General features: G+C 54.3%; 1 protein-coding gene across 1 annotated transcript; it reads left to right on the top strand.

The window, feature by feature from the left end:
• The first annotated feature begins 11,610 nt into the window (after positions 1–11,610).
• FOXD2 (forkhead box D2) lies at positions 11,611–12,948 on the top strand. The gene is given in 3 exon segments (XM_062497579.1): positions 11,611–12,400; positions 12,403–12,446; positions 12,448–12,948. Coding segments are annotated over 3 exon segments (1,335 nt in total).
• Positions 12,949–13,459: the final 511 nt, after the last annotated feature.

The following is a 13,459-nucleotide window of genomic DNA, read 5'->3' on the forward strand; positions in this document are numbered from 1 at the left end:
GAATAACTTTGCAAGTCAGGCTGATTTCAGGCACGTTCAGAAACACTCAGCCAAAATGAGCTGCCACTTTGAAAAGATACTGGTTTTTCACTGTGAAACTCTGGCTATGCAGGGAGGACCTACTGAGCTGCTGTGTCTGTCTGTTTGCAACAGCATTCTGCACTTTTCATGCTTGTACCACCTTCCTGCTGCTTCCAACAGGTTCAAAGAAGCAGTAAGAAATGCCCTTTCCAGATTATATTCCCAAAATATAAATAGTGTTTTCCACCCTGTTACAAGCAAATACAGCACTAGCTGAAATTTTAGCTTGAGCACATTTCCTGAAGAACTTACCGGTCCCTCTGGTAGTGTTCGTTTTTTTTCTGGATGCTGCCAGCTGTTCACTGACACTCGATGCTGGAACTGTTACACCATAGCTTCCTGTTATTCTATGCAATACTTTGCAAATACACAGCTTGAAGACATTCAGTGGTGTTTTTTGGAGGTCAAGACTGAGTTGGTAAAGTCAGTCAGTGATGGGGAGATGGGCAGTGGATGCCATGGGACCGGCTGAGACTGACTTTGCCAGGTAATAATGAGGTTTTAACAAATTAGCATCTGGGAGTCAGCACTGCCCAAGCTCTTAGCTACGTCTCGGGATGTCGGGGTCGATCACCGCTGCTGCTATGTTATGTTTAGATCCTTTACATTCGTAAAGTTCTTGTAAGGACAGGAGCAGGGGATGGAACCGCTGAGTTTGTACAAGGCAAGAGCAACGCTGCGCTGCCCTCCGCCGCTTTACTCCCCGGCTGTAACGCCTGGGCGGGGGGGGGTGGCAGGGGCGACATGGCCCGAGTGACAGCCAGCGTGCTCAGGCCAACACTGACCTCCAGTGGAAAGCCCTGGGAAGCCGCTCCCGGCTCCCGGAGGGGTGCTCAGCGCGTACCGGCAGCATCCCGGCCCTTGAGGTTCCTGTTCACGGCTGCCGGGGATCAGGACATCGGGGAGTTTTGGGGTACGGTCGGGACGAGACACCGTAAAGTTTGTTCAGGGAGGGTGAGTATGAAACACGATGGGCTGGACACAACCTCTTAAAACACCAGTTGTTCACTCTGAGGAGGTTTCAAAGGGAAAGGGTTTCTCTGGCTATACCTTCTTTTACCCTTTCCTAAGCCATCCCTGGGCACAGGATACAGGATTGGGCTGTGTTGGCTGTTCCTGCGCTTCCTCTCCCTAGAGTGAGAAGAGGGAAGTGAGTGGAAACACAGTGAGAATCTGCACCCTTGATGGAAGGGGAGGGGTTGGTGATGACAGATCGCTCCTCTGCAGCAGCCAGTCTTGTTGGCAGGCTGACTGTGTTTGAAATGTGCTACACGATGGTTGAATGGCAGAGCTGGGGGTTGACCTGGCTCTTAACAGCACCCAAAGTGCCACGCAAAGCATCAGAGCCTGAGCACTGGCAGCACAATACCTACAAACTCTTGGGAGAGATCCAGGGTGCAGCCTTTCTACTGTAGTTGCTGAACTGGTTACACTGCAGCAGTTGGGTTTAAGAATGTAATGAACCAACTGTGCCATCCCAGCACCAGCAAGCAGCTCTGGCTTGTGGCAGCTCAGGGTGTTGCATGGAGAAAAGGTGCATCTGAGCCTCTTACTCATGTGCCTGGGAAAAGTTCATTTTCTAGTTTCATCAGCACTGCTGAGCCAAAGGTTGGTATTACCTCTGCAGAGAATGGGCCTAATGGTCTCAGACGTTTTGGGTGCTTTCCATCTGCACCAGGGTCATCTCATCTTGGCTTTAAAACTCTCCTGCTAATCAGGTGTTGGAAACCAAATCAAATCTGTACACCCATTTTCAGGAAGTTTCAAGTTATCTAATCTGGCTGGAGCAAATGGACCTCAAAAAGCACAAGATTGTCCAAGCTCACTGACCACTGACCACCCTAGCTCTTCGCTCAGAGCAGGCCATGGGTTTCAGAAGAGAAATTAGTTCACCTGTGCAGGTCAGGCCAACCCAGGTCTTGGTTATACCTTTTTCAGGTGTCCACTGCTTGAGAGACAAGAGTCTGAGTAAAGCTGAGGGGACTCTGCTGTGCCTTATTATTTTCAGTTTCAGAAAGATGCCAATACGGAGCTGTAACTCCCTCCCAAGAGCATCCCATCCAGCACTCCTCTGTAACAGAGGTCTCTTTACCCATGGGAAAAGAGGAGGCTGCCAAACCAATCTCAACCAGACCCTTCACCCTCAAGAAATCACAAGTTTTGCCACACCAAAGACACAATTAGGAAGGAACATTTTCTTGCCAGACCCAAACGCATCCCAGCAGAGCTTCGTGTTCCCTAGAGATGGCTAAACTGGCCACTTGGTCAAGATGGTCCCGTCAGGTCAGCCTGGAAGCGATAGGAGTGGGGTGTGAGCAGGGTTTGCCTCCTGCACCCACGGGGTGGCAGCCAGGTGACACCCAGGCCATGCCCTGTGGCCCACCCTCAGCTCTCCTGCCTGGACCCCACCAGCCACAGACTCTCTCCAAGCAGCATTTGCTCCTCCCTTGTTACTTATTGTCAGGTTTTCCACTGTGTTGGTTTAAGCACGTATCCATCCTCCCCCAGCTTGAAGCCCTTTCTTTCCAGGCTGTCTGCTGCTTGGATTCTCCCCGAGTTGATGCTCACCCTCTAAGTATAATTGCAATACAAAGTAGTTTCAGAATAGCGTGCAATAGTGGCTAATTATTTGGAACAATTATACATAACAAAGACAGAGCCAAGCAGCAAGAGGGCTTAATTGTCTGGCCAAGCATGAAATAGCACAGGATTATCGCTCACAGGGGGAGGGGAGGCAACAGAGGAGAATTGCCCCATAGAATAGGCAAGAATCCAGTCTGCTCTGGAAGACAAAGTTTATTGAAGAACTTGAAAATTCCCTGTTGAAGCATCTTCTGAGATGGCAGAGAATACATGAAAAGGAGAATGACCCAGAATATGGGCTTAAGGCACAAATCCCTCCACTGACAGACTCCAGGCCTACAGGCGCTTAAGAACATGCTTAAATTTTAAGCACATGAATAGTCCCCTTTGACGGCTCACGTGCTTAGAGTTAAGCTCAGGCATAAGTGTTTGTAGGATTGGAGCCCAGATTTTTATTGCAACTAGGCTCTTCTCAGTCATGACAGGAAATAAGAGATGTAAAAAGTGCACAAGTTCCCAGGGCAGTGCCATGAAACCCTTTGCTCCATGTGAGTGACAAAAACCTGCAGTGAGCCATGGCAACATCCACACCTTCCCTCCCTGTCATGGAGCTGGGGGAGAGAACAACTGTGCAGTGGTGAGAGCAGCATCTCCCAGTCATGAGTAGAGCCTGAGAGTCCACAGGTGTGGGTAGAAGGTGAGGAGGTTGCAAAATGGAAACAAGACCACCAAAACCTAAAAAGTGCTGCAGGTGTTGCTGGAGTTCAGACTTGCTTGAGTGTACCAAAGAGCAATGTCTTGGAGAGCTTCTGAGATGGTATGGAAAATTAGGATAATCTTCAGTAAAAGTGATGAAATATGTATAAAAAAATTCCTGCAGAATATTAACAAATCAATGCAATAGCAGCTCCTCTCCAAATAATCCCTGCTTAGGCATTCAGCTGCTTTTTCTGCAGAACAAGGTTTCTCTAGTGTGAGATTTTCCCTGCTCTTTCTCCATCTCTGCTTTTGTTTTTTGCAAGGCTTCCCAATTTTTACCCAGCTTCCTGCTGAGGAGCAGCATTTGTTCCTCTGCTTGAACCTAGATCACTGTTTTTCATTTGTCTTTAGGGCTGGAAGAGTTTGCTTTTATCAGTGGGACAAGAGCCTTGTGTTGGTGACTGAAGATGTGCTATAGTGGTGGTGGTAGAAAAAGTGGAAGGTGTGGGATACAGATGCTGTGAGCTCCAGAGGGCTGACTGGGCACAGATCCTATGGATGTCCCATGTCCCAGACCTACAACCATGCCTGAAGCTTCGGATGAGGGTTCCCATGCCAGCAACAGCATGTGAGAACAGTCCAGCCTGGAGATGTAGCTGTGGAGGAGATTTTTCCTTAGAAAAAATGAGAGGACATGTGGATCTGCCCCCATCCCCACTGTTGGCTGTACTCTGCACACCCCTGTCAGCCCCACAAGGGCTCCACAGGGATGTGTTCCACAGGGTGGGAGCTGCTGCTGGAGGGGGTGACCCCACCACTGCCCCCCTTAGTGCACCTGGTACCTCAGCTGTGGCTTGACCATTGGCACCCATGGGTCCAGACCTGTGCTGGAGGGCTGGAGGGCATTAGATGATACATCCAGTCTCCTTATCCAGCCATATGTGCAGCCTCCCTGCCTTTTCCAGGCACAGACATGTACAATGGAAACACTCACATTCTCTTTTTCTCCTTTACACCCATACAGGGCAGGGAAGCGGGGACTGGGCAGCTCATATCACCTCTGAGGAAAGGTCAGGCCAGCTGGTGCCAGGGTGGGCTGGGATGTTCCTCAAGTGCTTAGGACCTTCCCAAAACACCCCGATGCCTCAGTGCATCACCAGCCTGCCACAGCGTGCCTGTGCAGCAGCTCAGAGCAGGGAGGCACGGGTGGAGGATTTTCTCTGGAGCCAGAGGTTAATTATGCTTTATTGGATAATTTTCAGCTGGCAGTGCTGGCAATAAAAGGGATTTCCTCTAGATGGCACACTTATCTCTGCACTGGGAGGGAAGCCCACCAGCCTGCATCCCCCACAGGACCCCAGCGATGTATTTTCAGGGAACGGATAACTTAAGTCCTCTTATATCACAATTTGAATGCTCAATAGCTAGACTGTACAAAAGTCTGGAAAATGGTAATAAGAAAGGGCATTTCATATTGAGCACTGCTGGGATCCAGTTAGCTGGGTGATGTTAAATATCCATCTTGAAGAAATCATAGAAATTTCCAAGTAACATAAAGCCAGATGTGGAATATCAGCCTTTCCTTCATCAGCCCTCAGTGTTGCTTCTTCCACGTGTGTAATCCATTTTCCTCTTCCCAGCAAGAATAAGCAGAGCCTTACCTGCAGTAAGTGAAAGAAGTGGGAATGTGTGTGTGTGAAGCTCTTGTCCCTGTGCAGCTCAGGGCAGCAATTTCTTCTGGTGGTTTGAAGAAAGGAATGGAAGTTCACACCTGTCTGGAGATGAGATTCACCCTTCTCTGCAGAGTCAGCCACAATGCTGAAGTGATGCAGTTTAATAATTTTTCCATCTGACAGTCCTTCACTAGATAAGGGGAGAGGGTTAAGGGGTTTGGTTCTGCCTCTTCTCTACATGTGTGAGATGCCTCACATCTCTTCCCAGACTTTGGTTTGCAAATTTTTCTCTCTGTGTATTCGACTTCTTCCAGAGATGGGAACAGGGAAAAGCTATAGGGAAATCTGTGCTATATTTCTGTGCAATCTTATGTAAGGTGAAGCGGCAAAATATATTTATGAAGTTCTTTGAGAGGCAGATCCATAGATATCAGCATGTACATGCAGGGCTGATTTTTCAGAAGGATACAGCAGATGGACACAGATCTGATCCCCAGCTGGAGATTGATGGATACTTCCACAAGGACTCCTATCCCTAACCTTTTTCTACATGGAAAGAAAAAAAAGAGCTAAAAAATTGTAAAACTGATCAAACTATATTCCAGTAATTTTCCACCTTCTCTGTCATTTCCTCCTTTGAAGGACCTCTCTGTGTTACTTCTGGCACCCAAGCTGAAGGTACTCAACTGGCACTTCTGGCAGAAGTGGACTTCAGTGATCTCAGTGGGTGAGGTGGGCATGAGCTGCTGAGCTGGTGAATGCAGAAAACTCAGCATCAGGGATTTCCTGGACAAGTTTGGCATGATCAGATGCTAACATGGAAAACCTGGACTCAGAAACCTCATCATGAGTTTCTAAATCCTTGTGGATCTAGCCGTTTACTTAGGTCCTTGCACCGGTGTGCCCACTTTTGGAAAATCTGATTCCCTCCCACATATATCTCTCACCTCCCAGAAAAGCCCTAAAAATCCTTCCTTCTATTTTCAGGGGATTTTGGAAAGAATGAAGTGATTTAGCAGGCTTGTTTTCACAGGGATGTTTTTCCTTGTGTGGTAGGCACAGTTACCCGGCTGTTCTATACACATTGCCATGTGCCAGAGCATAACTGCCTTCCACATGCATCGGCCTTTGGCTAATGTGTTTTTTATGGCAACCAGGAGAGCTGGCTTTGGTGAGTCTCAAAAGTGCACCTGTGGTTTATGGCTTAAAAATGCTGTGTTCCTCTGAGTCATGTAAGTGTGTGTATCTCTTTTCACATCAGATCACTGAAGAGTGGTATGGAAAAAAGGGCTTAAAACAAGTCAGAGTTAATCAATTGAGTGTTAAGCTTTGTATGATCTTGCCTAGTGGGCTTCAAACCCACATGGGATGGGATCACTTATGAAGAGAGAGCAGGAGGCAAAGTTTTGGAACTGCAAACCCAAAACTAAGGTCCTAAAGTCAGATCATATCACTTAAATAAACGTGGTTTTAACATGTTTCCCACTTGTCTGAGGAGCAGAAAAGACAGGGATAATTGTCCTCCAAAGTTTCATGGGGACTCAGCCCTGGACGTAGGGTTCCTAGGAAAAGCCTTCATTGAAATCCAGGCCTTTTTTGGTGTGGATTTTGAGACATCTATATTTGAAAAGTCAAGTCAACAACCCCGAGCTGTCCAACATCTGAATGCTGCAGGGATGGATATTGGCACTTGGCTGTGGTGGTTTTCAATATGGGAATTTCATGTATCTCTCACTATCTGTCACCACCATTCCCACTGACCTCCCTGTGCTGGGAGCTCGTGGTGTGCAGGCTGCAAACTGATCTTTGCAAGCTGGAAGCTGGCAGAGCGTGCCTGGAAAAAGAGTTGAACTGCAGGGAGCCCTGAAGGTCTGAGCCTTGGATATGGAAAGAAGAGAAATAATATCAAAGGAAATCACATAAGTGGAAAAAGAGCCCCCTGGGGCAGCCCAGGCAGCAGCAGGTCTGTCTTGTTCATGTTTTCAGAGAAGTTAGAGGTCAGCCAAGCTTGATAACGAGGTAATAAAGAAAAATCCATCACTGAGCCTTGGGGGACTTGTAGATGTAGTTCTCATCAGAATAAACGAATTTAGATGCTGCTCGGCAGAAGCAACAAGAACGATTATGGATCACAAAGCCAACAGATCATCTGGAAGGGTCTGGGAGCAACGTCGGCTGGGCTGGAGCAGAACTTTCCACAGTTCCCAAGGGCTTCCCTTCCCGGGGTTTCCTCCCCTCTGAACCCCCGCGCCTGGAGATGCTCCAGGCAGGAGCAGCTCCTTGAGACGTGGGCATGAGCGACGCCAGGGCAGGAGTAGCGATCGCACCCTTCGGTGCTTCGGGATTCATGTTCTGCCCTCCGACTACATCCGTACCAGAGAGCGGTCTGGGCGGAAGGTCAAGGCAAGAGTTGTTCTCTGTGGGAAAAAAAAAAAAAAAAAGAAAGAAAGAAAAAAATAAAAAAAAAAAGGAAAAAAAAAAAGGTGCTTTATCGCTCTGTGGCCAGTTTTGCAGCTTTCAGGAGCTCCGACCCGGGAGGAAGCACTGGGACACCCGGGGAAAACCTCGGCCATGGGGATCCACCTGCTGAAGTTGTCAGCAGGGCATCAAACACCGACCCCACATGCGTGGATCAAACACTTCATTAAAACAGGTGGGAAAGACAGTGAAAATCAATTTACAGAAAAAAAAATCATAGTGATCAGTTGATAACCTTTATTTTTTTCCCCTACTTTCGTGACTTTTTGGAGACTCTCTCCATTCCAGCAGGATTCATCCCCACCCACATTTGATTCTGCAATTTAACTTGAAATGTAAAACAGAGTTGTATTCAAACGAGGAGCGAAGCTGTCTGTAAGGAAATACTGCAGAGAGGAGAGCAGAAAAATTAAAAATCTGCCCAAGATAAAATGCTTCCCTCCCAGCCTAGCATGCCCGGCCTCAGCGGGGCGATGACAAAGCAATCTTTTCGGGTAGATCAATAGGGGTTTTCTTTCGGGAGACCACATCACTTCTTAGGCCGGCTCACATTAAAACGCGCCCGTCGCTCCGTGTGTGGATGCACGGCCGGGAGTGTGTGTGTGAACGTGTTTGTGTGTGTGCACCGTGTCTGGGATCCGACCATCTGGTTTGTTTCAGTCCAGGGTTTCCCTTTTCTAAATCACCTCGGGACGGGTGTAGTTTAGGCACTTTTTCTCGTTTTGATTTGTTTCTGCAGCCGATCGTGCGTAGCAAAGCCGAGGCTGAGACCGACTCGGCGAACAGAAGCCGTTCGGAGACGGAGAGAGCGGAATTCATTCACTCTCGTTCCATTGTGGGTCATCCCCGACTTAAATGGGGACGGTATTGTGCCTTGAAACAGGCAGCAATCGTGTCGGGGCCGGGTGTTCGGGACGCGCTGTTTCTCGAGCTGCGGCGCTCTGGGTGCGCGATGCTGGGCGGGAGAGCCAGGTCCAGGCGGGAGCAGGACAAGGCACCGGCCGCATCCCATCAACAGCGCCTCGCATCAGCCCTTCTGCCTCCTCCGTACATTTTCCATCTCAGCGGGGTCCCCATGACCATGAGTATAGCAGCGAGCGAGTTCCCCGTTGCCAGGGGCTCCCCCCGAGGTCTGCCCACCTCGCCAGACAGGGGGAGAGGCGCAGCCGGGGCAGGGCAGTGGTGGGCAGGCAGCAGACACCCACATCTGTTTCACTTCGAGCCGTGCGGGACCAGCCTCCAGACGGAGAGATCGGGAGCGGGCGGGCGGGCGGGGGGCGGCCGAGCATCTTCTCCCCCGGAGCATCCCCCGGGCGGTGTCCCCTGCCCCCGGCCGCTCGCAGCGCGTCATTTTGCTGCCCCCCACCCCGCCCTCCCCTTCGCCGCCCTGCAGAGGCACAAGACGCAGCTCCCGGCGGTTCCTCGCTGCCACGAAATGCACCAAGTGGAAATTCAATCGCCCCGTTGTGTGTGTGGTCGAAATCTCTGGCAGCTGCCTCCGAATTTTTTATGACACTTTCGTTTATGTAGGGGAGGCATAACTATTATTTTACGAAATAAAAATGAAAAGCGGCTCGGGTCTTTTCCCTCTCCGCTCTCTTTCATTTGTTCTTCCCATCGCCTTTCCACCGGGCTGATGAACGAAGAGTTTAAACAATGTTGGTAGGAAAGATGCGGCATCTCCGAGGCATTTATCCGTGTTAGACAATTATATATACATGTGTATATGAAAAAAATATATTGTGAAAAGAAAGAAAGTATATCCTGGTAGAGCTGAATATATATATATACACGCAAACATATGAGAGGGAGATATGTGCGTATGTGTTGTGAACACAGGTCAGGAGCATCGGAGAAGTATAAAAGTGAAAGCTCTGGAAAGCTCCCCTAAAGCTGACACGGACCCGCGAGACAAGCTTCCCACCTTCCCGAGAAACTCGCAGCACAGTTTTCCCCTCTACTTTTCCCCGCCGATCGAGAAATTCTCCCGATGTCCGCGCTGGCGGCGAGGAAGGAGGATGCGACCGACTCCGCGCAGAGGCTCCGGCTCTGAAATCGCAGCTTCCACTGGAGATGTGCGGATGGAGACGTCCGCCTCTGTCCTCTCCTCGGGGTCCCCCCGAATTCGCCGAGCCTGTGCACCAAGTCGTTAGGGCTTGAGTAATTGTGACCGGCATTTGGAAGCGGGGCCGCGCAGCTGTTTGGCCCGGCTCCCCGGTATTAGTGCTGGAGATTTTATCACCAAATGCTCGCACCTGTTAACTGCAGAGACTGGCAATTCATCACCGCGGATTCTCACACTGCTGAACGTGGCCCTGGCGGGGGGACATCTCATGGTATCCCCTTGGAAGAACCCATCCCCTTTCCTTCCTCCCTCCCCAGGCATCCTCCCACGGGAAAGCAGACACGTGTTTGCAGAGCTTCCAAGGGAAAAAAGCAAAACAAACCAAAAGCTAACGGTGCGAGCGTGTTTCAAAGTGTCCGCGATAGAGACAGGGACAACCTGCTGTCACAGCCACCTACGGGACATGGGCTGGGCAGCTTCAGCCACGGACGTGTTCCCCGGACTGCGCCAGGGCAGCTGCAAGGGGGCAGCGGGGCTCTGCCACCCGCGGGGACACTGCGGATGCTCCCGGGGACCTTGTGTGCCTCTGTTTAGAAGAAAATTCTCCCGCTTCGCCTGCAGCCCGCGACAAGGTGGGTGTCTGCTGCCCACCACCTCCTCCTGCCAGGCGTCAGGAAAGCAGAGGCAGGAGAGCGGCGGACAGGAGATCCCGAGGCCACGGGATATTTCCCTTCCCGAAGGGCTCCTGGGGCCTGGCTGTGGGTGGGTCGCCTCGGAAAGTGGTACCCGGCCGGGCCAGCCGCGTCGGGCGGAGATGCAGGACTCGGGTGCGGTCCCAGCACCCCGCTGACACGCACAGCCTTTGCTTTGGTTATTTCTCGTGGGGGGAGAGGCTCGGCAAAGAGCTGCTCCTCGCCCTCCGGCCCGCACCTGCCGGGCGCAGCATCCCTTCCGTGGGAGCCTCGGAGGAGGCGGGTTTCTAGGCAGGGTGCTCCGGCCTTAGTGACGTGTTGGTGACGTAAGCGCGTGGAGAAGGGGAGCGGGGATCCCCAAACTCACACGACCCCTCAAGGGGACCGAAGGCTCGGTCCTGGAGGAGTAAGGGTCCCTGTCTGTGAGGCTGCGGGAGGTCTGCAGCTCCTCCCCCAGATTCGGGCATGGGCAGCCCTCAGGGGGAGAACGGACCTTCCGCGGACCCCCGGGCCGAGGAAGGCGATCGTCGCGTCGCGCAGGAATGGGGTCTGAGAGTCTCCAGCACCGCGGGGCGCTTGGGGCGGGGAGGGGCTTTATCCAGCGTCGATCGCCCCCCTCCTATCGCAGCCTGCTCCAGACGAAGCCGAGGCCATCCGAGCGCCAGGGGAGCAGGCGGCAGCTTTCCTCGAAAGCATCTCGGGCGGGGGACACGCTCCCCGGGGACCGGGCAGTCCCTCATCGTGCCCCGTGGGGGCTGCGGCGAGCGCCACGTGATGCTGGGGCGGCCGTATAAAGGCCTGGGGAGCGCTGGCAGCAGGCGCAGTGTGGGAGCGTTTCCACCGGGTCCCAGTTCGGGAGGGGTGGGGAGGGGGGGAGCCGCCTTCCCCACTTCTGCCCTCCCCCTCCCTCTTCCCCTGCCCCTCCCTTCCCCCTCCCCCTCCCTCCCCCCAACCACAGAAGGAGCCGTCGCAAACCCCACTTTTCTTTCCCCCCTCTTTTTAAATTTTTTTTTTCCCCTCCCGTTTCTCTTCTTTTATTATCATTATCACCATTATTTATTATCACTGCTCCCAAGCGCCCTGCCCAGCCCACGGGCTCCCCGTTCCCCCCGCCCCCGTCCCGCGCCCCCTCCGCCGCCCCTCCCTCCGCAGCCACCTCCCCGCAGCCACCACCGCGGCCCCGCCAGCAGCGGCGCGGCGAGCGGGGCGCGGAGCGGCGGCGCCGGGGCGCGGAGTCCCAGCGGCGGCCGCAGCCCTCCGGCACGGCCCCGGGCCCATCCCGGGAGCCGCCGCTAGGTGGGGGGGGGAGCCCGGCCCCGGCCGCCCCGGCCGCACAACAATGACTTTGGGCAGCAGCGGCGGCGGCGGCTGCGGGATCATGTCCGAGCGCTCCCCGGAGGAAGAGCCGCTCTCCGAGGTGGAGGACGCGGATATCGACGTGGTGGGCCCGCCCCAGGATGGGGGCAAGTACAGCGAGGACGAGGAGGACGAGGACGAGGAGGACGAGGACGAGGAGGACGGCGGCGATCCGCTGGGGCTGGCGCTGCCGCGGAGCGGGGCCGCCAAGGCGCGCATGGGGGGGTCCCCGGAGCGGCTGTCCCCCGCCGGCGGATCGGAGCCGGCCTGCGCCCGCGGCGCCGCGCCCGGGGAGAAGGCGCCCGCGGGCGGCGGCGGCGGCAGCGGCGCGGGGGGGAAGAACCCGCTGGTGAAGCCGCCCTACTCCTACATCGCCCTCATCACCATGGCCATCCTGCAGAGTCCCAAGAAGCGGCTGACGCTGAGCGAGATCTGCGAGTTCATCAGCGGGCGCTTCCCCTACTACCGGGAGAAGTTCCCCGCCTGGCAGAACAGTATCCGCCACAACCTCTCCCTCAACGACTGCTTCGTCAAGATTCCCCGGGAGCCCGGCAACCCGGGCAAGGGCAACTACTGGACGCTGGACCCCGAGTCCGCCGACATGTTCGACAACGGGAGCTTCCTGCGCCGGAGGAAGCGCTTCAAGCGGCAGCAGCAGCTGCACCCGCCGCACCCCGAGCTGCTGCTGCGGGCCGGGGCCGCCGACCCCGCCGCCTTCCTGCCCGGCTTCGCCTACGGACCCTACGGCTACAACTACGGCCTGCAGCTCCAGGGTTACCCCCACCACCACCACCACCATCCCGGTGGCGGAGGCGGCGGCGCCGCGGGCGCCTTCCCCTTCCCGGCGCCGCACTGCCCGTTACCGGCTCCGCCGCCTCCCGCCGCCGCCTCCGTCTTCTCCGCCGCCTCGGGGCTGCCCTCCTTCCTGGGCGGCGAGCTGAACTGCAGGAAGTCCTTCTACCACCCCCAGCTGAGCCCCACCGCCCTGCCCGCCGCCCTCCTCCAGACCCTCAAGCCGGACCCCTCGCCCGCCGGCGGCGGCGGCGGCAGCGGCGGCACCAACCACCCCTCCCGGCCCTCTTTTTCCATAGACAACATCATCGGGGGGGCCGTGCCCCCGCCGCCCAGCACCAACCCCAGCGTCGCCCCCGCCGCGCCCTACCCCGCCGGCCAGGCGGGCCCCCCGGCGCAGGTCCTGGCCGTGCTCAGCCCCGCCTTGGCCCCGGCACAGCCCCAGGTCAGCCTGGCACACGAGCCGCTTCTCCAGCCGGCCCAGAACTTTTCCAGTAAAATCACAACCCTCAGCAGCTGTCATTTTTAAAGTGTGCTGGGGACTGGGGAAGGGGAGGGGGATGGGGGGGAGAGTCGCGAAGCAAACGGCCCCTTTCCAGCTCTCCCCCACTCCTCCGAAACTGCTCCCCTTCCCTCTCCCCGTGTCCCCCCCATCTCCTCCTGTTGTGTTTTAAGGTAGGAAATATTTCCTTTTTTTTTTTTTTTTTAATTTTTACTTATTTTCCAGGCTCAGTGGCATCCAGATCTGCTTGTCTTTCTTTGCTCGGGAAAAAAAAAAATATATATAATTCAATAAATCGGGAGGGCGGGAGGAGGGAAAGAATAACACGATTTGGTCCGACAAGCTCCAAAGCGTATTTATAAAGTAAGTGGCCGTAACATAAGCTGGGACCTGGGCTGGTTGAAAACGCAACGTCTTGTGAGGGGCGGAGGGGGGGCACGTGAAAAACGAAACGGTCTTATGGTCGGAAATGTTTCCTTTGAGAGGTGCGGGTTTTCCGCGGGGGTCCCCCCAGATCTCCTGGGAAAGCGACCAGGGG

Source organism: Cinclus cinclus, chromosome 8 (genome assembly GCF_963662255.1).
Source record: "Cinclus cinclus chromosome 8, bCinCin1.1, whole genome shotgun sequence".
Lineage (NCBI taxonomy): Eukaryota > Metazoa > Chordata > Aves > Passeriformes > Cinclidae > Cinclus > Cinclus cinclus.